Source organism: Tursiops truncatus, chromosome 4, assembly GCF_011762595.2.
Source record: "Tursiops truncatus isolate mTurTru1 chromosome 4, mTurTru1.mat.Y, whole genome shotgun sequence".
NCBI lineage: Eukaryota > Metazoa > Chordata > Mammalia > Artiodactyla > Delphinidae > Tursiops > Tursiops truncatus.
In genome coordinates, this window is record NC_047037.1 from 10,089,692 (window position 1) to 10,116,032 (window position 26,341).

Consider the following 26,341-nt stretch of genomic DNA (forward strand, 5'->3'; position numbering starts at 1 on the left):
CCACGTTGTCATCTCCGTTTTATACGCGGAAACTGACCGTTCACAGGCCCAGGATCGATGCCAGGGAGGAGCACAGAGCTGATCCTAGAATCCCAAGTCTTCTAAACACGTCAGTTGCTTTTATTCATTTTTTAAGTTATAGGATCATGCATAAGAGGAAAGAAACATACAGATTATCAAAATCTTGGCACAGGTTTATTTTACCGTAGCAGAAAGAGTCTGAAATACTAGAAACATTTACAAAATACCGACCCGTAGAGACTGACTTTGAGGTCACAGATGCTCTTAATGTACAGTTTTATCAAAGAAGAGGGGATCTTTGTGCCGCGTGGTATTTTTAGGTCTGATGGATATTATAAAATTACCCTCCAGAAGGGCTTACACTCCTACCAAAAGTTCATGCAGTTTTTTAAATAAAACAACAGCGTCTGTGACACACACTTCTGTTGCTTCGTCATCTCCTGACAGCGCAGGAGACCTGCCCCTGGTTCCCCTGGAGCAGCCTACATACAGGCCCACTCCTGTCATTCGCAGGGCCCCGGACAAGAGGGCAAGAGATGTTGGGATGGGCCGGCACTGGGGTGAGGCAAGTGAGGCAACGTCTTTTAAAAAGAGGAGATCAGCGCTTCCCTGGTGGCGCAGTGGTTGGGAGTCCGCCTGCCGACGCAGGGGACGCGGGTTCGTGCCCCGGTCCGGGAAGATCCCACATGCCACGGAGCGGCTGGGCCCGTGAGCCATGGCCGCTGAGCCTGCGCGTCTGGATGACTGTGCTCTGCAACTGGAGAGGCCACAACAGTGAAAGGCCCGCATACCGCAAAAAAAAAAAAAAAAAAAAAAAAAGAGGAGATCAGTAACAGGGCTGTGCCAAGCTTGAGGCAAAAGAAAAATCAATAATACAGATGCTGTCCTTAGTAAAATTTTTGATAGTTTGTTCATTATGGACTTTCGGCATTCATGTTCACTTTTTAACATATTTCATTTAATGTTGATTCGTACTGGTTACTGAGTTTTTGATGCTCCTTAAATGTTGCCCCCGCAGCAGTGTCTCCCCACTCGCCTCTCCCTAGTCTCTGTGCCGCCTTGGGCCTGGGGGTGCACACAGACTGGGGGAGAAGCCTGTGCAGACCCCCGCAGTGGGCCTGGGGCTGCCACGGCAGGGACGGCCAGGGTCCTGGCTGTGTGGAGTTGGGGTGCAGGTCACAGGTGGGTGTGTGGCCTTAGATCCTCTAGAGGAAACCCTCTAGAAGGTAGTTCTCAGCCTCTTATCTCCTCGAGGGCTTGTGAAGCCATAGATGGCTCTGATTCCGATTCAGTAGGTCTGGGGTGGCGCCCAAGGGTCTCCATTTCCAAGGATTTTGGGTGTTGCCTCTGCTGCTGGACGGTGGGGCAGGCTTGGAGAGGCTGCCCCTCTGGCCCACCGGGTTGCTGTGCCTAGGAGTGTGGACGGGCTCAGCGATCTCTCCCGACTTACCTTCAAGATTTTTTTCTATCTGGCAGCATATGTAGAACGTACTCTTCAAGGCAGAGATTGCATGCTCTCTAGCTTTCCTGACCAGCCTTATCTCTGTCACTGTTATTCATGGTGATTTCTCCAGGATGCTGGACACTTGCTTTAGAATGAATCATTGCTGTAGATTTTTCTTCCTTGTAAATTTCTTGCCTGATGTATGGAAGTGAGGGCTACAGTGGCTGATGTTAAGAGCATTCTTAAGTACCCCTAGATTTTGTTAAGTTTGTTTTAAAGTAACACAGTGTTTTTAAAAATACATTAAAATTCAAAATATTTTTCACATGTAAAGAAGAAAATTAAAATGTCTCATGAACCCTCTACCCAAATGATTGCTGTATTGACGGTAATAGTATTGAAAGTACAAAATAAAGCAAAAACTACCTTCTCATCCTTACCTCTCTACTCCAGTCTCTCCAATATTGATGTTTTTGTTATTTCTTCCAGAAAAAAAATTTATTCGTGTCTATCTATCCTTCGAATTTTTTTATACTAAAGTATCCTACGATAAACACTGTTAGACACCTTGTCTCTTAACTTAGTCATGGGTCTTGGGCACATTTTCATCCTCATGTAACACATATTAATGGTTCAGAGGATTCATCATTGGGGTGTCCCAATGTTGAGCTAGCCCTCCAATGAAGAACTCCTTGGTTCTAGGTTTTTGCTGTTGTGATGACCCTGTAGTGAATAACTTTGCCCATATATCTTGAGAAACATTTAGGAGTCCAGCCACAGGCATAAAACTCAGTGGCGAGGTTGCTGGACAAAGTGCAAATGCACTTTTAGGATTGAGGGAAAATGCCACACGGCCCTCCAGAAAGGTTCACCACTGTCAGCCGCCATGAGCATGACTGTTTCTCCAACATTCTTGCCCACAATGGAGATCACAGAAGTAAAAGGAGAAAAAAAACAATTCAAATAGCAATAAAATATAAAATAACTAGGAATAAACTTCACAAGTGTGCAGTATCTATGTGAAGAAAATTTTAATATGCACCCAGGGGACCCCTAAAGAGTCTTGAATAAACAAAAATCATGCAATGTTCTTGGATGGAAACTTGCAGCGTGATGAAAATATCCATTCTCGGGAGGTTGATGTTGTTAACTTTCTGTAAAATATTGTTTGGCTTCAATTTCCAATTCCTGTGGATTAAAAATATAATCAAATAGTGTGAGGGGGAGCAATAAATGAGGAGTTTGGGATTAACATATCCACACTACTATATATAAAATAGGTAACCAACAAGGACCTACTGTACAGCACAGGGAACTATATTCAATATCTTGTAATAACCTATAATGGAAAAGAATCTGAAGAAAAACAGACATATATAGATATGTATAACTGAATCACTTTGCTGTACATCTAAAACTAACACAACATCGTAAATTAACTATACTTCAATTTAAAAAATGGTTAAAAAGAAAAAAATCCATTCTCTCTCACCAGCTGTAATTTGAACATGATCCGATAAAAGTATCAACAAGGTTTTTTTTTTTGAGGGACAATTTGATGACCTGATTTTAAAGACCATTTGGAAAAACAAATAATTGAGAAGAAACAGAAAGATTCAGAAAATAAACAGGAAGATAGGAAGATTCAGGAAATAACCTGACCAGATTTTAAAACATAATATGAAACTAAAATTGTTAGAATAGTTTAATAGATCATAGTCATAGACTTAAATATACTTAAGAATATAATATATGATAAAGGTGACATCTCAAATCAATGCGGAAAAATGGATAAACTGGGGGTGGGTGGGAAAAGTTGAATTCATATTGCATAAATTCCAAATGGAGCAAAGATTTACATGCAAAAACTGAAATATTACTACAGGAAATCACAAGAGAATTGTTTTATATTCTGGGTCTCTCTGCTATGACATAAAACTCAGAAGCCATTGAAGGCAAGATTGATAAATTCAACTTTATTAAAAAAAATTCTTCATGGCAAAACCCGTGTCATGCAAAGTCAAAAGACAATAATTTGGGAAAGATATTTGCAACTGTTATTACAAATAAGAAATGAATTTCCTAATATATAAAGAGCTCCTACAAATCAATAGACAAAAGACCAATAACCCGGTAGGAAACTAGGCAAAGATTTTGAACAGTTAACAGAAAAGGCAACATAAATAGCATTTAAACATGAGATGTTTAATAAGAAAAAGTACAAATTACATAATGAGAAGTATAAATTACCACCTCACAGGGATCATATTTTTTGTTGTGAGATTATCCAGGGCATGGGAAAAGAAATAACCTTTGTACCTCACTGATAAAGGAAAGCCCTTACTGCACTGTGGAGGAAATTTGGCAGTCTCTAAAGAAATTACAATGCATTTATCTTGAGCCCAGCAATTCCACACCTAGGAATTAACTTTTTTAGCTATACCGTACATGAATGCATGTGAAATCATGTAGGCGTGATGTTTTTCATTGCAGTATTACTTATGAAAGCAAAAGTTTGGATAATCTGTGGTACCTCACACAGTGGAACACTTGTGCAGCTCTAAAAAGAATGAGGAAGAGCTCTGTGTACTGCCATGGAATGATCTCCAAGAAGAGGATACTGTTAATTGATAAAAATGGATAAAAAGCTGGGTTGTAACATTATCCTACCATTTGTGTAAAAAAAGTGAGATAGATATATAAACTTATTTGTGCACAGATTCAGCGATTATTAACATATATACAAAAGAAAATGGATAGTACTGGTTGCCTCTAGGGAAAGAGCCTGAGGGGCGGGGGATTGGCCTGGAAGACTTGTCACTTGAATCTGTTGACTTCTGATATCTTGTCTGCCCTTCTCAAAAAGGTTTTTTTAAACCCCAATTTTAAAATAATTCAATAGGGAGAAAACATTTGTTTTGTTTTGCATAGTTCTAATCTTGAGTTAATTTGAGTGTCCTTTCAAGTATTGATTACCCTTTTATGCTTTTCAGGAAATTGCCTGTTCATATATTCTGCCCATTTTGCTTGTTTTTGTTCTTGCTTCTGCTTTTTGCCTGTTAAGGAAATTACCCTTTTGTCTTAAGTGGCACAGAAATGTTGTTCCAGTCTGTCTTTGGACTTTGTTTTGCTGCTGCTTTTTGCCACCCGGCAGTTTTACGTTTGTGTGCAGTTGTCATCGTCTTGTGATCCTCCTTCTTCATTTCTTTCTTTTTTATTTTCTGAGGGGCTGGAAGTGCCTTTTCCAGTGTGATCTCTGAGAAACTGGCTCTAATTTTTTTTTTTTTTTTTTTTTTGCGGTACGCGGGCCTCTCACTGTTGTGGCCTCTCCCGTTGCGGAGCACAGGCTCCGGACGCGCAGGCTCAGTGGCCATGGCTCACGGGCCCAGCCGCTCCGCGGCATGTGGGATCTTCCCGGACTGGGGCACGAACCCGAGTCCTCTGCATCGGCAGGCGGACTTTCAACCACTGCGCCACCAGGGAAGCCCTGGCTCTAATTTTAAGCCATCCAGTCACCAGTACTTACGGAGGAGTTGGAAATTAACCAGCAGTTTTGTAGGTCCCCTTGAAGACAGTAGTTAAGATGGGAATAGACTCATGTGACTGAGAGGCGACCTGGAGATTTTCTGCTGAGCGGAGGGGAGAGGGATGTGGATGCGTGGGGTGGCCGGTCTGGGTGGGTCTCTGATGAGCCTCCCCTCTCTCCACTCCCAGCCGAGCTCCCACGGGCCTCGGCCGTGAGGCTGACCTCCCTCCGTGACCTGCCCGCCCAGCTGCTGGAGCTGTACCAGCAGGGCTTCTCGCTGGTGGCCCTGCACCCCTTCGTGCAGCCAACCCATGAGCGGGAGAAGACGCCCCTCGAGAACATCTTCAGGGCCATCCTGCTCAAGAAAGCCGACAGGTAAGGCCTCTGAGGGTGGGCGGTTACCTTAGCATCATGAGGTGCCTCATGTGTGTTGAATGAAGAAGGGAGGGGAAAGGAATAGGGTTTGTGGATGTGTGTGTGTGGAGTTTGCATCTGTTCCCAGGGCCTCTGCCCTCTGACAGGTAAGGCCAAACATTAGACAACTAGAGTTTCATAGCGTCTTGCAACTGTCCACACCAGACGGCATAAGTAGAGAATCCACGTTACATCCTTTCCTCCTTCAATTTACTGCATTACACTCAGCTAGAAAACTGTCTCCTTGAGGAGCTGTACTCCCAGAAGAGAGCAGCTAGTGAAAGTATACTACTATTAATCTGCAAAGCATGGCTGGAAGACACACTAATTTTGGTTAGAGGCTGTATACAAACTTCATATCTTCCCCCAAACTCCAGAAATACTTGAATATTTTGAACCCATCATACTTTCTGTCAATCACTTGGGAGGAAAAACAAAATTCACTTGAATCAAGTCCTGTAATTGATTTGGTCTTGATTTTGATTTTCAAGGCTTGGATGATGTTTTTCAATATGGCTTTCCCAAGAATGCTTACTCTTATATTTTTATTGGGTCTAATTAGGAAAAGAGAGGTAGAGATTGGTTTTTCGAAAAGAGCAATATTAATTTTAAATGCTTTTTAAAAAAATGATGAAGGGGCGCAGAGGCATAAACTAGGACCTTGGGATTAACATATACATACTACTATATATCAGTATAAAATGGATAACCAACAAGGACCTACTTACCGTATAGCACAGGGAACTAAATATTTGGTAATAACCTATAAGGGAAAAGAATCTGTAAGAGAATATATATATATATATATGTATGTATATAAATCTGAATCACTTTGCTGTACACCTGAAACTAATACAACATTGTAAACCAACTATACAATAAAAATAAATGAATGAATGAATGAATAAATAAATAAAAACAATGAAGGTGGGATAGAAAGCACATTATGTTTCTGCTGCTCTTGTAAAAATAAAAATTGAAAGCCTGGCAAAGGAAATCAGATCTATCTTTTGGCCAGTTATCGTGGGAGAAATGACAACCTGTGCTATATTTTAAAAAGAGAGTAGAGGGGCTTCCCTGGTGGCGCAGTGGTTGAGAGTCCACCTGCCGAAGCAGGGGACACGGGTTCGAGCCCCGGTCCGGGAAGATCCCACATGCCGCGGAGCGGCTGGGCCCGTGAGCCATGGCCACTGAGCCTGCGCTCTAGAGCCTGTGCTCCGCGACGGGAGAGGCCACAACAGTGAGAGGCCCGCGTACCGCAAAAAAAAAAAAAAAAAAGAAGAAGAAGGAAGCATGGAGGGTTTTCAAGAAAGGGAAGATGACATTGTCCTTGAGTTTGAGTTCACTCTATCCAGAGTGTCTGAACCACCTGCCTGGATGACTTTAATGAACATTCCAGCTCCTTAATAAGCAGATACCGAGGAAGAATTGCTTGGATAACTTGGTGCCAGACCTTTGAAACTGGCCCCCACCCTTTTAAAGGAAGTTGCAAAAGCTTGGTAATTTGCCAAGTATGGTAATGAGAATGGTAATTTGCCATTCTCGTGACAAAAATGACCAACAGAATTTCCCCCACTTCTGTTTAGTATTGCATTATACAATTTTAAAGTTCAGGCATTTTCTCCCCTAGCAAATGCAATAACTGTATGTTTTTGCATCATGAGGAAAAGACCCCATGCTATGAAAAATAAACAAAACCCAGCAGAACATTTTCTGTATCAGTAGGGAGTTGTGTGTTTGTTTTTTTTTTAAGTATTGATTTTAATCTAATGTTCATAAGGCAGCCTTTAGAAGCTCACTACCTGGTCTTTTAATTTATTTTTGGCTGCGTTGGGTCTTCGTTGCCACACGCAGGCTTTCTCTAGTTGCAGCGAGCGGGGACTACTCTTCGTTGTGGTGCACGGGCTTCCCATTGCAGTGGCTTCTCTTTGTTGCGGAGCACCGGCTCTACGCACCCGGGCTTCAGGAGTTGTGGATCGTGGGCTCTAGAGCGCAGGCTCAGTAGTTGTGGCGCACAGGCTTAGTTGCTCCACGGCATGTGGGATCTTCCTGGACCAGGGCTTGAACCCATGTCCCCTGCATTGGCAGGTGAATTCTTAACCACTGCACCACCAGGGAAGTCCAGTAGGGTTTAAGTAGTAAAAAATGAAACAAAGGAAATCTTGTGTGATTAATTTTTAATATGAGCAGTTGATGGTATTTTTCACCAAGTCTGCCAAAGTTCTGACAGCTATAGATGCTGATAAATGAAATGATTAGCTCTCAAAGAGAAGGTAAATGCCTTGGTTAATATTGTCCAAGTAGACAATATTGAAAGACCTGTACATAAACTGTTTAGATTACTATCAGTTTAAATCAAGTTCATTAGCAATAATCATCATGGAATGACTACTTGAAACTTGGATATCAACCTTAATGTGTTTGAAAGGTGAACGTGAAGTTTGTAGCAAATAATTAGCCTTTGGGGTCTTCAGTAAGAGCAGAAAAAAAACCCCAGAACCATACAAGCTTGCATTCACTCACTGACTCATTGAGTCATTTGCAGACATTAAGCTTGTGCTCTTCGTAAGATATCGTGCTAGGGACTCTACTTGGTGGGAAGGGAGAGGGTGCAGGTGCAAGATTCAACTGCCCGTGGAACCTGCCTTCCAGGTACCTGCAGTTTACCTGAGAAAATAAGACATCCCTCACGCCATGGGAGTTTGGAAAAAGGAGAAGTCACCTCCTGCTGGAAAGAAAGACTAGGGAAACGTTTCAGGAGGAAACATTTCTTTCGGCTAGGCGTAGGAGTAATATGTCTGAAGTGAGAAGAGTTTATTCAAGTCTCACAATGAAATGTTTTCTAGTGAATTTTGAGTAATTTGAGAGCATCATGGACAGTCTAACTGTATCATCAGTTATTCCCAAAGCACAGTGCAGTAATGTTCCTCTGAGGCCTCTGCCAGTTTGATAAATTTCACTTCAATCCATGAAAAATTGCCCAATCCTTTCTTCTGAAAATTTTGATAACTGCCATTCCATTTTAAGATGGCAGGCCAAACCACACATCTGAGTCAGTTTTTCTTGATCCTAAGTGTGTTCAGTTGAGTCAGTCAGTGGCTTTGAAAACTGACTCAAGAATGAATAGCCGAATATGAGATATTTGGTAAGTAAAAGGGCGATTGTACTTCCTTCTCTCAGGTCTTTCTTAGGAACACAGAGTGATTTGCAACAGACAATGTAGTTGCATTCACCCTGATTTCTAAGTACATTTAAGTTGTGCTTCATTTTCTTCGGACAGTTTTCCTTAGAACGAGTTGCCAAAGATCTTAAAACTTGATGGCTAAGAGAAGTCAGTTATTAAAATGTCACTCTGATGTTTCATGAGTGTGGGTTTAATTCTAGGTCGCTTTATGGTTGTAGACGTAAGTACAGAAATGCATTGTGCTGCTCTATTTTTCAGCTGTTACAAACTGTCGTTGTTCACACACAGAGCTAGTTCAGGGTGTCATTGATGTGTTTTTTCATCACTAATGGGTTGAAGCCATTTGGGTCCAGGTCCTCTGGAATAATGCCTTATATGGAACAGGGAACCAGGACATTTGTGCCCTCTGTCGACATTCATCAGGTGCCTTTTGGCTTAGGGTCAGGGAGTGGGGCACACAGAGGACCTGCAGCTAATGCAGGGGGTGGGATTCTGAAACCCTGGTGGAGGGTGAAAAACGCGTATAATCAAAGCTGCCCTTGAAAATCTCTTTAATTGCCCGTGAAATGTAATCCTGTAGCATCTCTCTACCCTATGATGCAGGCTTTCCTTCAGGACTAGATCAGATTGGTGTTTCCAACAATGAGCCCCGTGGGGAATAAGTCGGTTTGGGTTTAGTGTGAGTGTTCATTGGAATCACACCTGTGGTGGTGAGATGCTTGCATCCAGAGAGGCGTCTGTGGGAACTAAGATAGAGAGAAGAGGATCTCCCCCCTCCCCCCGCCCCGCCCGCCGCTGTCTCACATCCATTCTGGAACACATCTGCCTGAGACTAGAATAACTAGCACCGTTTTAAGTGGTAAACGTTTCCGCCCTTTCAGTTAGATTTTTCTAAGGTAAATGAGCAAAGATCACTTAAAGAGCTCCCAGCTCTCAGGAAACTTATCTGCTAGGAAGCTGTAAAGTCTGTATGCAAATTATGTGAATGCCCAGCTTCATCTATGGGTCTTGGTTTTTGTCTCTCACCTGGAATGTGTTAATGGGGGCTTCAGAAAAGGAGGTTCTGTGACTCTCATGTGCTCTGGGTCTGGACTGATGGGTAGATTTGAACAGGGGCACCAGGGGTGGGAAGGGTCTCCCAGGCAGGGGGACCGGCCCAGGGGAGCCTGGAGCCTGGAAAAGCAGACCACGGATGATGTGGGGTGACTGGAGCGTGAGGCCCAGAGGGAAACGGGGAGAAAAGGCATGAGAAGGGTGAGGGCCTGGGTCACGAGGCCTCTGATGGCTGGGCTAAGGAGTTTGAACTTTATCCTGAAGTCAGTGGGGAACCACTGCAATATTTTTGTTTTGTTTTAGAGGAAAAACCACTGGAAGTGCTGAGTTTCCAAAAGCCTAAGAGGGGAAGAAAACGGAAGCTGAGAAAACATGGCACCTGTCATGGTGGGAGGTGATGGGTAGCTAAAGTCGGTTGTAGTGAGAAGGTGAGGGTATGTGTCCCATAGGAGGAAATATTGGATTTAATGTGTAGCTAGAAAGACAGCATGGAGGAAGAGGGAGAATCGAAGTCTAAGTGAGCTTTGGACTCCCAGGGCCTGGGAGGGGTAACTGGAGGGGACAGGGGTGGGGAGGGGAGGGGATGTGTCTGGGTGGGGTTTTCCCAGGCGCAGACCCCAGAGGAGACTTCACATGCAAGTGATTATTAAGGAAGTGCTCCCAGGAGGAATCAGGATCAGGGTCGTGGGGCAGGGAAGGGGAGGTAGCCAGCAAGGGTGGCTGGTCCTCTGGGGAGCAGTGAGTCCACCCTGAGGCTGGGGATCTGGTTCTCACACCCCTGCATCCAGGAGCTGTTGGCGTGAGCTTCCCCACACACTTCCAGGTCTGGGGCACATCCAGGTGAAGCAGCTCCAATAGCCAAAGATGACTGCAAATCACGCAGAAGCTGGGGGGACACACAGAACCGGGAGGGGGGATGGGAGGGACCTGGGTGTAAAATGGAAAGCATCCACCGCAGGAGGAGATGAATGGCATCAGTTTGGTCACATCGTGTTTCGGCCGTTGCTGGTGGCACGTGCCCCTGGGAGGTGTCCCCCGGGGCGCCGGGAGCCAGGAGAGAAGGCCGAGCTGGGGGAGGCTGTGGAAAGCCATGTGAGGCCGGGGTGAGCCCATGAGGACCAGCACGCTTCTGTGCTGCTGACCGAGCCCCAGCTGCTGTGGTCCTTTTTCTGTACCAGATGCTTCCAGTGATCCTGAGGAGGGATGCAGTGGCCTGCTGAGAGCTGTGCTGAGTTGCTGTCTTCCAAACGGACCATATGCTTGGAGCCTGAGAAGGTTTTCCTCTCCGACTGCACCAGCAAGCTGTTCTCACAAGTGCTTATGAGCAGCACAGAGGCTTAACTGAGTCAACTGGCTGATCAGTGTCAAGTGATGCAGAGACAGACAATTCTGTTGGCTTTTTGCTGTTTTATTTCTAGGAAAGCAAATCTCAGAGTGTTCAGCTTTCCCCCGTGTTTCCCTTCTTAGGGTAGGATTCTGAAACCTTGACGACTCTACCTTTGTCCTAAGACAGGGGCTTACAACGCAGATGCCTACAGGGGCCAGGCTCCTTGAGTGAGGACTCTCGGGTACTGGAGAGCCCATGCCTACCTATCTCTGCTCCGTTGTTGCCAAGTGTTGCCAGATCTTGTACTTTTTTTAAGAAAAGCCAGAAATCTGGATTTTTATGTGAAAACTTCTCTTTTTTTAACCGTTGCCTCGCTTTTTCAAAATAACATTGTGTATCCCTGACCCACCCTACTGGCTGCCATCTTGTAACCTTTAAGATTTCTGTGTGGTGCTTGCTTCGGGGGAGTTCATCACCCACCCTGTTCTCCTTTCACACACAGCAATCATCAGACTTCTGACTCTCTTGTTACTGTTTTCCGTATGTCTGCCCACCTCCCCTCCCCCTTGCTAAATCTTTCGTCTTTGGATTCCCATTACTTACTTAGAGTGCCAGGTGCTGAGTAGTGGATCAATAGAATTTTCCTGAATTGAGTGGAATAAAACCGTGCCGTGGAATTTTGCTACCATCTTCCACCAAACGACCATAAATCCATTGAAAGATGGATTTGTCTTTGGTTTACATATCTAACCAGTACCAAAAGTGCATCTTGTTAATGTAGCCACACAGCAGCATGGACCCCAAGTAATGGAACACACACACACACACACACACACACACACACACACACACACACACATATAAGATCCTTTCATTGCCAAATAGCAGTGATTTGCCACAAGAGTAACATACATTATTTTTCACTCTTTTTTTTTTTTTTTTTTTTTTTCCTTTTTAAAAACCATCCAAAGGATGGCCTTCAAAGGAAGGGAAATCTTTGTGGACCTTAAGTGGAGTACAAATGCATTACCTTGCTGTATGGTCAGACCAATAAAGATGGCTGTTCTCTCGCTCTCTGTACATCCCCTGCTTGACCAGTACCTGCTTCACCTATACCCTACTCACAGGAGTGACCTTCTTAAGTACTTGCCCCAGACCCCAGCTAGTGGTGGTTCTTATCAAGGGACAATAAGGGGGTGCCTCTCTGCTGGTTTCCCTGGTAACTGATGAGGCAGCCTGATGTAATCCCCCTATAACTGGTAACCTCCCCTCTCGCTGGGCATGAAGCCTGCCTTCAGGTTATGTCTGCCTTTGGCCACGCAAGGTAGGGTGTCCCTCCAAGACCTTGCTTCAGACGTGTAAGCTCCCCCATCCATGAAACCACTGATGTCTCTGTTGGTGACTCAGGGCTCTTTCTTCGGTCTTAAGATCTTAAAGCCGGGCAAGTGCAGGTCTTGTAGGCCTGCGGGATGCAGCCCAACGATTGGCTTTTTTTTAATAGCCCACGAGATAACATGAACCTTTTCTCTGGCATTTGAAAAGGGCAGAATTGGGAAAGTACAAAATTATATTGGAACTGAACAGAAAATTCTTTTAAAAATTATAGTCGAAAGTGTCCTCTTTAGGAGGCCTTGTGTCTCTTCATGTCTAATTTCTACCAATTACTTTGACTCTTGGGAGAATTATGGGGCTTCTAGAAAGAGGTTTCATAATTAAATGAAATACACAGGGGCTGGGGGCACCTTCTGGGATGTGCCCTAGAAAACGCTCACACGCGAGGCTGGGCTTCAGCCTGGGGCATCTGATTGTTGGAATCACACGTTGGGAGGAAAAGTAACGCTGGGCCTAGCGGTGATTGACACGTGTTACTGTGGTGGAAAAACCACAGCAGCTGGTTTATTCCCAGAGAGCAGAAACTGAGGAAGGGGGACTCAAAGTGCTTTTCTTAAATCAGGCGGGGAATAAAGGTGTTTGTTTAGCGAGGAGCTTGTTGTTTGGGGTTCGGATTTGGGAAGGGCCCCGCTCTTTGCCCACGGCTGCCCCTAGCTGCTGGCGTGGGAGCATCCTTCTTCAGGTTTCTCAAGCTTCCCGAGGTGTCGGGAGAGCTTGATTAGCTCTCCAGGGCTGCCGCCCGCCCCCCGCAGAGCTGTCCAGCCTCACCGAAGATTACCTTAATGTATCCCTATTTTCCAGGTCTCACTCCTGAGTGACACTCTTTTCTGGCGTGTTGAAGTTTCAGGATTCACTGTTAATTATTGTGTTTGCACTTTCTAATCTAATATGCCGGTGTAAAGCCACATTCTCTTGGGGAAAGAGAGTTTTTTCCCATCCACACCCCTAAATGGCTTGCCTACCTATTCTTCTGTGTCTCCAAGTGTCGGTCTTTATCCCAGTGGAGAGAACAGGAAAGCCGTGCGTGGTTCGTGCGAGACCTCATTTCCCTCCCCTGTTTGATAGCTGTCCTCGATTGCCTGTGCCTTTCCCCACATTTTATACTTTATTTATTTTTTTGCCTCCTCTGAGAGAGAGAATTAACATAGTAGTGATTTTCAGTCTTTCTCAGAAGTCATTTGGAATGGCAGAGAACAGCAAGCACATATCCAAAACGCAGCAGCACAAACACTACAGTTCTTTGAAATTTCCTCTTGATCTTAAAACCTGCGCAAATACTACGGTACCATGACATGTCTGTATTTGTTTTAAAATAAAGTAAATAATAGCCCTCTCCTCCCACAATCTTTAAATTAAAATGGACTCTAGAAAGGTTTATTATGTGACATTGCAGGTGTGTTATAGGGACACATACTGTTAGGAGGGCCATGTGCACACAATATAGGTCATTTGGTTGCGCACAATTTTATTTGTTAGATTTTTGTATTTGCACGCCTATTCCGTATTAGATTTAGGAACTCACATTGTCTTCCTGGCAAAGTCTTTTTTGTCTTTACTCTTCTTTGTCAGTCAGAGGTAACTTAGATTGTGTCTGTTTCTCAAGCTAAGAAAGATGCAGTGGGCATGACCAGTGTTGGGGCCTGGAAACGACTAGTACTCATTCAATTTTGCATTTTTAGCTATGAATGCAGCGGCAGGTGAGAAATAACTTCCAGATCCATATAAGTACATTGTTAGTGATTGCAGCATTCTTGAGATCTTGATGTAATGATTATCTCTATGATCTATCTAGCTGTTTTCTATAATTTTTTAAATGGTTGAAAGATGGAACCATTTTACAAAGAGGTAAATGCTGTAATGTGATTTAGTGGAGTACATCATTTCATTTGCTTCCTATTCGGCGACCACAGGATGGAACTTAAAATGGCTACAAAGACTTTAAAAACCAAATTAGTAACTCCTATTCATACAACACCTGAGGGCCTGAGAGCACTTTTGCTTCATTTCTGTGTGTGTTAAGTGTTATAATTTTGTCTCACTATGTCCTCATGATGGTTGATTTTTGCCATTAATATTTGTTGAAAACATTATTATGCGTTCAGCCGAGGTTTTAGACTTCCTCTATTTTATAGCTAAAAGGTACTATTATCTTCTGTTATTCCTTGCTTCCATTTTATTTCCTAAGAAAATTAGACTGAAGTAGTTACTAATGACTTCTCAGTACTGAAGTGTGGGGCAGGTGAGTGGGAGGGTGTGGTGGGGATGGGACTTACGTTCCATCTTAAGGCTCATGGCTCAGAAATACACCATCTTTCAGCTCAGGGGCCCGGAGCTTATGGAAGGGTCCTCAGAGAATTCCCACAATCCTCTGGGCTTCGCAGTATCAACGGTCCCCATAGCAAGGCTATGGGACCACAGGCCTGGTTACCCCCAAGCTGGTTTCAGGACATAGGGCTGCCACTGGAAACCAGCTGGAGCCCCCCAAATGGCTCCATTCAGCAGGCTAGCTGGGCCTTGTCAGTTTCTGCACTGAACAGTTGTATGCAAATGATGGTTCTAAGGCCATTCGTGTACTATTTCCCTCTGTTCCCTAAAATCAAAAGCAAAATGTACTAGGTGTCTGTGTCTTCTAAGGTAGTGACCCTTGTAAGAGAGAATGAGGTGAGCACAATCTGTGCTCTGGGGGGATTTATAACAACTTGAAATTTTCATCCTCGACTTCTATAGTTTAAGTCCCCGAAATTGCTCTGTCAGGCAACCTGGATCTTAACAAAAAGGGAACAAAAAGCCCATTTTCCTTGTGAAGAACATTTATATGTTTGCAGGCACTTCTTTTTTGAAAAACAATTATTTTATTGAAGTGTAGTTAATTTATTATATTTTATTTTGCTGTACAGCAAAGTGATTCAGTTATACATAGATATACATTCTTTTTTTATGTTTTAGTATTTATTTTATTATGAGAATTTCAAACATAAAAATAAGCAGACAGAATAATATAATGAAACCCCCCTACCTATCACCCAGCTTCAACAACTGTCAGTTCATGGCCAGTCTTGCTTCATTTGAGCCCCCATCCACTTCTCTCCTTCATATATATATATATATTTATGGCACAGGGAACTATATTCAATATCTTGTAATAGTCTGTAATGGAAAAGAATCTGAAATAACTGAATCACTTTGCCGCACACCCGAAACTAACACAACACTGCAAATCAAATACACTTATTGTTTGATTTGTAAAAAATATATAATGTTGATCGTTCACTGTGTTTTTTCCATTAAACAAATGTTCAAGTTGTCAGTTTTGAAAACAAAAGGTATCTCTCATTGCCAGGTGACATGCAGAATTGTTAACAACTGACATAGGATAGACACTAATTAAAAAGAACACAGACCATAAACAAGTAAAATAGCTATAATAAGGCACATGAGCTGAATATAGGTCCCATATATTATCATTTTTGATCACTTTCAAATACTATGTGTATTAGGTCTTCTTTGTGTATTCTTTTCTTTTACATCTTTATTGGAGTATAATTGCTTTACAATGGTGTGTTAGTTTCTGCTTTATAACAAAGTGAATCAGTTATACATATACATATGTTCCCATATCTCTTCCCTCTTGCGTCTCCCTCCCTCCCACCCTCCCTATCCCACCCCTCTAGATGGTCACAAAGCACCGAGCTGATCTCCCTATGCTATGTGGCTGCTTCCCACTAGCTATCTACCTTAGGTTTGGTAGTGTGTATATGTCCATGCCACTCTCTCGCTTTGTCACAGCTTACCCTTCCCCCTCCCCATATCCTCAAGTCCATTTTCTAGTAGGCCTGTGTCTTTATTCCTGTCTTAACCCTAGGTTCTTCATCACATTTTTTACTTTCTTAAATTCCCTATATATGTGTTAGTATACGGTATTTATCTTTCTCTTTCTGACTTACTTCACTCTGTATGACAGACTCTAGGTCCATCCACCTCATTACAAATAGCTCAATTCCGTTTCTTTATATAGCTGAGTAATATTCCATTGTATATATATGCCACATCTTCTTTATCCATTCATCCGATGATGGACACTTAGGTTGTTTCCATCTCCGGGCTACTGTAAATAGAGCTGCAATGAACACTTTGGTACATGACTGTTTTTGAATTATGGTTTTCTAAGGGTATATGCCCAGTCGTGGGATTGCTGGGTTATATGGTAGTTCTATTTGTAGTTTTTTAAGGAACCTCCATACTATTCTCCATAGTGGCTGTACCGATTCCCATTCCCACCAGCAGTGCAAGAGTGTTCACTTTTCTCCACACCCTCTCCAGCATTTATTGGTTCTAGATTTTTTGATGATGGCCATTCTCACTGGTGTGAGATGATATATCATTGTAGTTTTGATTTGCATTTCTCTAATGATTAATGATGTTCAGCATTCTTTCATAGGTCTGTTGGCAGTCTGTATATCTTCTTTGGAGAAATGTCTATTTAGGTCTTCTGCCCATTTTTGGATTGGGTTGTTTGTTTTTTTGTTATTGAGCTGCATGAGCTGCTTATAAATTTTGGAGATAAATCCTTTGTCAGTTGCTTCATTTGCAAATATTTTCTCCCATTCTGAGGGTTGTCTTTTGGTCTTGTTTCTGCTTTCCTTTGCTGTGCAAAAGCTTTGAAGTTTCATTAGGTCCCATTTGTTTATTTTGGTTTTTATTTCCATTTCTCTAGGAGGTGGGTCAAAAAGGATCTTGCTGTGATTTATGTCATGGAGTGTTCTGCCTATGTTTTCCTCTAAGAGTTTGATACTTTCTGGCCTTACATTTAGGTCTTTAATCCATTTTGAGCTTATTTTTGTGTATGGTGTTAGGGAGTGATCTAATCTCATACTTTTACATGTACCTGTCCAGTTTTCCCAGCACCACTTATTGAAGAGGCTATCCTTTCTCCACTGTACATTCCTGCCTCCTTTATCAAAGATAAGGTGACCATATGTGCGTGGGTTTATCCCTGGGCTTTCTATCCTGTTCCATTGATCTGTCTTTCTGTTTTTGTGCCAGTACCATACTGTCTTGATTACTTTAGCTTTGTAGTATAGTCTGAAGTCAGGGATCCTGATTCCTCCAGCTCCGTTTTTCGTTCTCAAGATTGCTTTGGCTATTCAGGGTCTTTTGTGTTTCCATACAAATTGTGAAATTTTTTGTTCTAGTTCTGTGAAAAATGCCAGTGGTAGTTTGATAGGGATTGCATTGAATCTGTAGATTGCTTTCGGTAGTAGAGTCATTTTCACAATGTTGATTCTGCCAATCCAAGAACATGGTATATCTCTCCATCTGTTTGTATCATCTTTAATTTCTTTCATCAATGTCTTATAATTTTCTGCATACAGGTCTTTTGTCTCCTTAGGTAGGTTTATTCCTAGATAGTTTATTCTTTTTGTTGCAGTGGTAAATGGGAATGTTTTCTTGATTTCACTTTCAGATTTTCCATCATTAGTGTATAGGAATGCCAGATTTCTGTGCATTAATTTTGTATCCTGCTACTTTACCAAATTCATTGATTAGCTCTAGTAGTTTTCTGGTAGCATCTTTAGGATTCTCTATGTATAATATCATGTCATCTGCAAAAAGTGACAGCTTTACTTCTTCTTTTCTGATTTGGATTCCTTTTATTTCCTTTTCTTCTCTGATTGCTGTGGCTAAAACTTCCAAAACTATGTTGAATAAGAGTGGTGAGAGTGGGCAACCTTGTCTTGTTCCTGATCTTAGTGGAAATGCTTTCAGTTTTTCACCACTGAGGATGATGTTGGCTGTGGGTTTGTCATATATGGCCTTTATTATGTTGAGGAAAGTTCCCTCTATGCCTACTTTCTGCAGGGTTTTTATCATAAATGGGTGTTGAATTTTGTCAAAAGCTTTTTCTGCATCTATTTAGATGATCATATGGTTTTTCTCCTTTAATTTGGTAATATGCTGTATCATGTTGATTGATTTGCGTATATTCAAGAATCCTTGCATTCCTGGAATAAACCCCACTTGATCATGGTGTATGATCCTTTTAATGTGCTGTTGGATTCTGTTTGCTAGTATTTTGTTGAGGATTTTTGCATCTATGTTCATCAGTGATATTGGCCTGCAGTTTTCTTTCTTTGTGACATCCTCATCTGGTTTTGGTATCAGGGTGATGGTGGCCTTGTAGAATGAGTTCGGGAGTGTTCCTCCCTCTGCTATATTTTGGAAGAGTTTGACAAGGATAGGTGTTAGCTCTTCTCTAAATGTTTGATAGAATTCGCCTGTGAAGGCATCTGGTCCTGGGCTTTGGTTTGTTGGAAGACTTTTAATCACAGTTTCAATTTCAGTGCTTGTTATTGGTCTGTTCATATTTTGTATTTCTTCCTGATTCAGTCTTGGCAGGTTGTGCTTTTCTAAGAATTTGTCCATTTCTTCCAGGTTGTCCATTTTAATGGCATAGAGTTGCTTGTAGTAATCTCTCGTGATCTTTTGTATTTCTGCAGTGTCAGTTGTTACTTCTCCTTTTTCATTTATAATTCTATTGATTTCAGTCTTCTCCCTTGTTTTCTTGATGAGTCTGGCTAATGGTTTATCAGTTTTGTTTATCTTCTCAAAGAACCAGCTTTTAGTTTTATTGATCTTTGCTATCGTTTCCTTCATTTCTTTTTCATTTATTTCTGATCTGATCTTTATGATTTCTTTCCTTTTGCTAACTTTGGGGGTTTTTTATTCTTCTTTCTCTAATTGCTTTAGGTTCAAGGTTAGGTTGTTTATTCGAGATGTTTCCTGTTTCTTACGGTAGGATTGCATTGCTAAAATCTTCCCTCTTAGAACGGCTTTTGCTGCATCTCATAAGTTTTGGGTCGTTGTGTCTCCATTGTCATTTGTTTCTAAGTATTTTTTTATTTTCTCTTTGATTTCTTCAGTGATCACTTCGTTATTAAGTAGTGTATTGTTTAGCCTCCATGTCTTTGTATTTTTTACAGATCTTTTCATGTAATTGATATCTAGTCCCATAGTGTTGTTGTCGGAAAAGATACTTGATACAATTTCAATTTTCTTCAATTTACCAAGGCTTGATTTGTGACCCAAGATATGATCTATCCTGGAGAATGTCCCATGAGCACTTGAGAAAAATGTGTATTCTGTTGTTTTTGGATGGAATGTCGTATAAATATCAATTAAGTCCATCTCGTTTAAAGTATCATTTAAAGCTTGTGTTTCCTTATTTATTTTCATTTTGGATGATCTGTCCATTGGTGAAAGTGGGGTGTTAAAGTCCCCTACTATGAATGTGTTACTGTTGATTTCCCCTTTTATGGCTGTTAGTATTTGCCTTATGTATTGAGGTGCTCCTATGTTGGTTGCATAAATATTTACAATTGTTATATCTTCTTCTTGGATCGATCCCTTGGTCATTATGTAGTGTCCTTCTTTGTCTCTTCTAATAGTCTTTATTTTAAAGTCTATTTTGTCTGATATGAGAATTGCTACTCCAGCTTGCTTTTGGTTTCCATTTGCATGGAATATCTTTTTCCATCCCCTTACTTTCAGTCTGTATGTGTCTCTAGGTCTGAAGTGCGTCTCTTGTAGACAGCATATATATGGGTCTTGTTTTTGTATCCATTCAGCCAATCTGTGTCTTTTGGTTGGAGCATTTAGTCCATTTACATTTAATGTAATTATCGATATGTATGTTCCTATTCCCATTTTCTAAATTGTTTTTGGTTCGTTATTGTAGGTCTTTTCCTTCTATTGTGTTTCTTGTCTAGAGAAGTTCCTTTAGCATTTGTTGTAAAGCTGGTTTGGTGGTGCTGAACTCTCTCAGCTTTTGCTTGTCTCTAAAGGCTTTAATTTCTCCATCAAATCTGAATGAGATCCTTGCTGGATAGAATAATCTTGGTTGCAGGTTTTTCTTCTTTATCACTTTAAATATGTCCTGCCAGTCCCTTCTGGCTTACAGAGTTTCTGCTGAAAGATCAGCTGTTAACCTTATGGGGATTCTCTTGAGTGTTGTTTGTTGTTTTTCCCTTGCTGCTTTTAATATATTTTCTTTGTATTTAATTTTTGACAGTTTGATTAATATGTGTCTTGGTGTATTTCTCCTTGGATTTATCATGTTTGGGACTCTCTGTGCTTCCTGGACTTGATTAACTATTTCCTTTCCCATATTAGGGAAGTTTCAACTATAATCTCTTCAAATATTTTCTCAGTCCCTTTCTTTTTCTCTTCTTTTTCTGGAACCCCTATAATTCGAATGTTAGTGCGTTTAACGTTGTCCCAGAGGTCTCTGAGACTGTCCTCAGTTCTTTTCATTCTTTTCTCTTTATTCTGCTCTGCAGTAGTTATTTCCACTATTTTATCTTCCAGGTCACTTATCTGTTCTTCTGCCTCAGTTATTCTGCTATTGATCCCATCTAGAGTATTTTTAATTTCATTTATTGTGTTGTTCATTGTTGCTTGTTTCATCTTTAGTTCTTCTAGTTCCTTGTTAAATGTTTCTTGCATTTTTTCTATTCTATTTCCAAGATTTTGGATCATCTTTACTATCATTATTCTGAATTCTTTTTCAGGTAGACTGCCTATTTCCTCTTCATTTGTTAGGTCTGGTGGGTTTTTATCTTGCTCCTTCATCTGCTGTGTGTTTCTCTGTCTTCTCATTCTGCTTATCTTACTGTGTTTGGGGTCTCCTTTTTGCAGGCTGCAGGTTTGTAGTTCCCGTTGTTTTTGATGTCTGTCCCCTGTGGCTAAAGTTGGTTCAGTGGGTTGTGTATGCTTCCTGGTGGAGGGGACTAGTGCCTGTGTTCTGGTGGATGAGGCTGGATGTTGTCTTTCTGGTGGGCAGGTCCTCGTCTGGTGGTGTGTTTTGGGGTGTCTGTGGACTTATTATGATTTTAGGCAGCCTCTCTGCTAATGGGTGGGGTTGTGTTCCTGTCTTCCTAGTTGTTTGGCATAGGGTGTTCCGCACTGTAGCTTGCTGGTCGTTGAGTGAAGCTGGGTGCTGGTGTTGAGATGGAGATCTCTGGGAGATTTTTGCAGTTTGATAGTATGTTGAGCTGGGAGGTCTCTTGTGGACCAGTGTCCTGAAGTTGGCTGTCTCACCTCAGAGGCACAGCACTGACTCCTGGCTGCAGCACCGAGAGCCTTTCATCCACACTGCTCAGAATAAAAGTGAGAAAAAGAAAGAAAGAAAGAAAGGAAGGAAGGGAGGGAGGGAGGGAAGAAAGAAAATAAAGCAAGATAAAATAAAGTTATTAAAATAAAAAATAATTATTAAGAAAAAAATTAAAAAAAAAAAAAAGACGGACAGAACCCTGGGACAAATGGTGGAAGCAATGCTATACAGACAAAATCTCACACAGAAGCATACACATACACACTCACAAAAAGAGGAAAAGAGGAAAAAATAATCTTGCTCTCAAAGTCCACCTCCTCAATTTGGGATGATTCGTTGTCTGTTCATGTATTCCACAGATGCAGGGTACATCAAGTTGATTGTGGAGCTGATTCTAAGGCTGCTGGGAGAGATTTCCCTTTCTCTTCTTTGTTCTCACAGTTCCCGGGGCTCGGCTTTGGATTTGGCCCCGCCTCTGTGTGCAGGTCTCCGGAGGGCGTGTGTTCTTCGCTCTAACAGGACGGGGTTAAAGGAGCCGCTGATTCGGGGCCTCTGGCTCTCTCAGGCCGGGGGGAGGGAGGGGCACGGAGTGCGGGGCGAGCCTGTGGCGGCAGAGGCCGGCGGGACGTTGCACCAGCCTGAGGCGTGCCGTGCGTTCTCCCGGGGAAGTTGTCCCTGGATCCTGGGAACCTGGCAGTGGCAGGCTGCACAGGCTCCCCGGAAGGGGGTGTGTGGATAGTGACCTGTGCTCGCACACAGGCTTTTTGGTGGCGGCAGCAGCAGCCTTAGAGTCTCAGGCCCGTCTCTGGGGTCCGCGCTTTTAGCCGCGGCTCACGCCCGTCTCTGGAACTCCTTTAAGCAGCGCTCTTAATCCCCTCTCCTCGCGCACCAGGAAACAAAGAGGCAAGAAAAAGTCTCTTGCCTCTTCGGCAGGTCCAGACTTTTCCCCAGACTCCCTCCCGGCTAGCTGTGGCACACTAGCCCCCTTCAGGCTGTGTTCATGCCGCCAACCCCAGTCCTTTCCCTGCGTTCTGACCAAAACCCGAGTGTCAGCTCCCAGCCCCGCCTGCTGTGACGGTGAGCAGACAAGCCTCTCGGGCTGGTGAGTTCCGGTCGGCACCGATCCTCTGTGCGGGAATCTCTCGGCTTTGCCCTCCGCAGCCTGGTTGCTGTGCTCTCCCCCGCTGCTCCGAAGCTTCCCCCTCCGCCACCCACAGTCTCCGCCCGCGAAGGGACTTCCTAGTGTGTGGAAACCTGTCCTCCTTCACAGCTCCCTCCCACTGGTGCAGGTCCTGTCCCTATCGTTTTGTCTCTGTTTATTCTTTTTTCTTTTGCCCTACCCAGGTACGTGGGGCCTTTCTTGCCTTTTGGGAGGTCTGAGGTCTTCTGCCAGCGTTCAGTAGGTGTTCTGTAGGAGTTGTTCCACGTGTAGATGTATATCTGGTGTATCTGTGGTGAGGAAGGTGATCTCCGTGCCTTACTCTTCCGCCAGCTTCCCCTCCTTTCTCCATTCTGTTTTTCATATTCTTTTCCAGTATGGTTTATCCTAGGATATTGAATATAGTTCCCTGTGCTATACAGTAGGGCCTTGTTGTTTATCCATCCTATATATAATAGTTTACATCTGTTAATCCCAAACTCCCACTCCATCCCTCCCCCACCCCCCTCCCCCTTGGCAACTACAAGTCTGTTCTCTATGTCTGTGAGTCTGCTCCGTTTTGTAGATAAGTTCATTAGTGTCATATTGACATTTTAGACTCACAGGCACTTCTTAATATGATTTACCATTTATGTTATTGGCCATAATAGCTACCATTTATTTATTGCTGCGGCCAGAGTCCCTGCTCTTTGCTTCATGGTGTGCCTTGTCTTTCCTCTTGAAAGCCAAGATGAGGAAAACGGTACTTCCTTCAGAGTCACCCTTCTGATGGCATGGAGGAGCCAGGTTTCTCATCAGGATCCTTCTACTTCTAACACTGTTCCTCTTTAACTTTGTAATCATTAGGGTTAGGGTTTGGGTAGGATTTCTCAGCCTACGTAGTTTCTCAACTGTTGACATTTTGGGCCAGGGACCGTCCTGTGAGTTGTAGCATATTTGGCAGCATTCCTGGCCTCTGCCCACTTGATGCCAATAGCAAACACCGCCCCCCTTCCCGCCCTTGCAGTTGTGGCAATCAGAAATGTTTCCAGATGTTATGAAATGCCCCTGAACAGGCAAAACTGCTGCCCCTAGTTGAGAACCACTGGATTAGTGTTAGGGTGTGAGGTAAGGGGTCTAACTGTATTTTCTTCTACCTTTGTCAACAGCATTTATTGTATTAACCTAACTTGGTGAATGAAATGCCACCTTTATCATAGGTTGGATTTCTACATACACTCTAATTTATTCCCGATTCTTTATTGTTCCTTTGATCTATTGATTGATTTTTGTGCTAATCCCATGCTAGTTTGATTACAATAAATTACAATAAATTTGTAGTGTATATTAATATCTAGCCAAGCACTATGTTTTTCAGGATCTTGGCAACTTTGGCATATTGATTTTTCCATATATAGTCTATAGTCTAAAGTTATTTTCTTCAGTTCCCAGTAAACCCTGTTGAAATTGTGATTTCACTTACATACTAATCTGAGAAGAATTTCTACCAGGTGTTTTTAAGATCATAGAGTTCAACATTATTGTTGGAAGTACATTTTTTATTCTAGAGCTTTGTGATTATTCTGTAAATTCTATGCACCGTCTAGACCAGTAGTTACCAAAGGTGGTAGACATACCACATACCTAGGTTGAAAGAGAATTGAAGCTTCTGTGTATGTTTATTTATACTGAAAAATTAGGAGAGAAATTATGCATTACCAATATTTAGCATTCAGGTTGAAGGTGATGCCCTGTCTGGGTGTAGATGTCTGAGGGCCCCTGTCTGTATGAAGCGGGGTGTGACGGCGGGAATCCTGGAGGAGACTGAGGTCAGAGGAAACTTTTGCAGCTGAGAACCCAGGGAAGTGGATTATTTTTTGTAATTTTAACTAAGTTTAGCCCTGATGAAATATACACATGGCTTAAAAAAATTCCCGTAAATTCATTGCAGATCGAAGAGAACACAGAATACCAGTAATATAAATGTGAAACTCTCCTCCCTCACCCCTCCCTTATCTTGTTCTTTGTCCTTGGAGCACCATGTCTCTCTCTCTTTCTCTCTCTCTCTCTCTCTCTCTCACACACACACACACACACACACACAACTGGCCACATCGATCCTTCTCTCACTGTGTGTAAGAGCTTTCTTGGTGACATAAAAAAATCGATGCCTACCTGTTCCAATCTGACAAAAGATGGCCAAAGAATTTTAGACTCATCAAGAAGACATTTTGCAATGTGGATTTACTTCCACGATTGTTAACAGTGAATCTCATTTCAAGTGTATATTATGCCTTGGAATATTAATTACTAATAATAGGGACCTATTGTGACTACACTTTTTAAATATTGCTTATTTCATCTGTTTCTCGTCTTCTAAATGCATTGTTTTCTAACATAGGTAAGATGTTGGTACAGTAGTACTCAGGAGACTTTTACTTGAGGGTTTTATGATCAGAAGCTTTGGAGACCACCCATTCACGAGGCTTCCAGGTCACACTGGTGGTTCCCGAAGCAGTTCCAGTCTTTACCTTGGTCTGTGCACTGGCAGCCTCAGCATCACCTGGCAGCCTCTTAGAAATGCAGATCCCAGGCCCCACCCACATCTGCTGACTCCGAATTTGCATTTTAACAGGATCCCAGGGGATCTATGTGCACATCAAAGTTTCAGAACAGAACTGAGCTGCGCTTTTCTATTAGGGAGACACTAGGCATATATTATCAATGAAAATTAATTAAAATTAAATAATATTAAGCATTCATTCCCTCAGTGGCACTCGCCACATTTTAGGTGCTCAGTAGCAACATCTGGGTAGTGGCTACTGCGTTCGGCAGTGCAGAGATGGAACATGTCCATCGTCTAACTCAGCAGGTTGGAGGATGCAGGTAGGAAGACCCAGAAAAGAAGGAAATGGTGAGCAAACTTGAATTGGGATGTGTGCGTTAACCGTAAATAAAGAAGAGACTTCCTGTCACTCTGTTGGACGTGGCTGGTGAGAGTCTTAGGAAGGGCATTCACGTGTGTGGCTACTGCTGTTACTTTTGTTTGCAGATAATGTGACTTTTCTGAACCAGTAAGTACCAGGCGGTAAGTACTGCATTTATTCAGTGTTATCTTTGTGAAAAAATAATATTTACGCATCAGTACTACTAGTCGTCATTTCCACATGTTTCAGAGTCCGCGAGGAGCCTCGCAGGGTTCATGAGAAAGCAGGACCCGGCCCCAAGTCCGATTTCATGTGGCGGTGGTCCCCTTTGCTGTAGTCCGGTGTGGTGGGGATTGAATTTCTCTCACAGCTACATTATACAGGGACCACTGGGGGTAAAACTTGTTTTTCTTGCCTTTTAAGGTTAAAGGTGAACTTCTTGTGTTGTGCAAGTCACTGATGGCTTATCTACCAGAGAGCCGGCTCCAGCAGTAAAGAGTGAGGCAGGATGTGGCAAGATTTCTCTAGCATAAATAGCAGCCGTGGCTCGTTAGGGGCCCATGATGCCTTGCACCCGCTTGGCAGTGCACAGCTCCCTGGGAGAGAGTGTGGTTAGAGTATCATGTGCACATCTCCCCCATCATCTCTGGAATGTTCCAGGGGATACCAAACCCTTATCCACAGATGGGATGCATGTGTGTTGGTGAAAAAAGAAGGGAGAAGAAAGACCAGTGACCCATCTACGAGTTGTTTCCTTCTCTCTGCTTCCTACTTCAGCACTCCCCTGATAAACGCTGTAATTAGGT

At 42.7% G+C, this 26,341-nt stretch overlaps 1 protein-coding gene across 3 annotated transcripts in view; it reads left to right on the forward strand.

Annotated features, from left to right (window-relative positions):
* Positions 1–26,341, forward strand: part of RFTN1 (raftlin, lipid raft linker 1) — a 204,621-nt gene that overhangs the window by 73,377 nt on the left and 104,903 nt on the right. For all 3 annotated transcript variants that reach the window (XM_019934416.3, XM_073803679.1, XM_033855280.2), the window contains exon 3: positions 5,180–5,366. In XM_019934416.3, the coding sequence (XP_019789975.1) occupies positions 5,180–5,366 (187 nt within the window). The remainder of the gene's footprint in view (positions 1–5,179; positions 5,367–26,341) is intronic.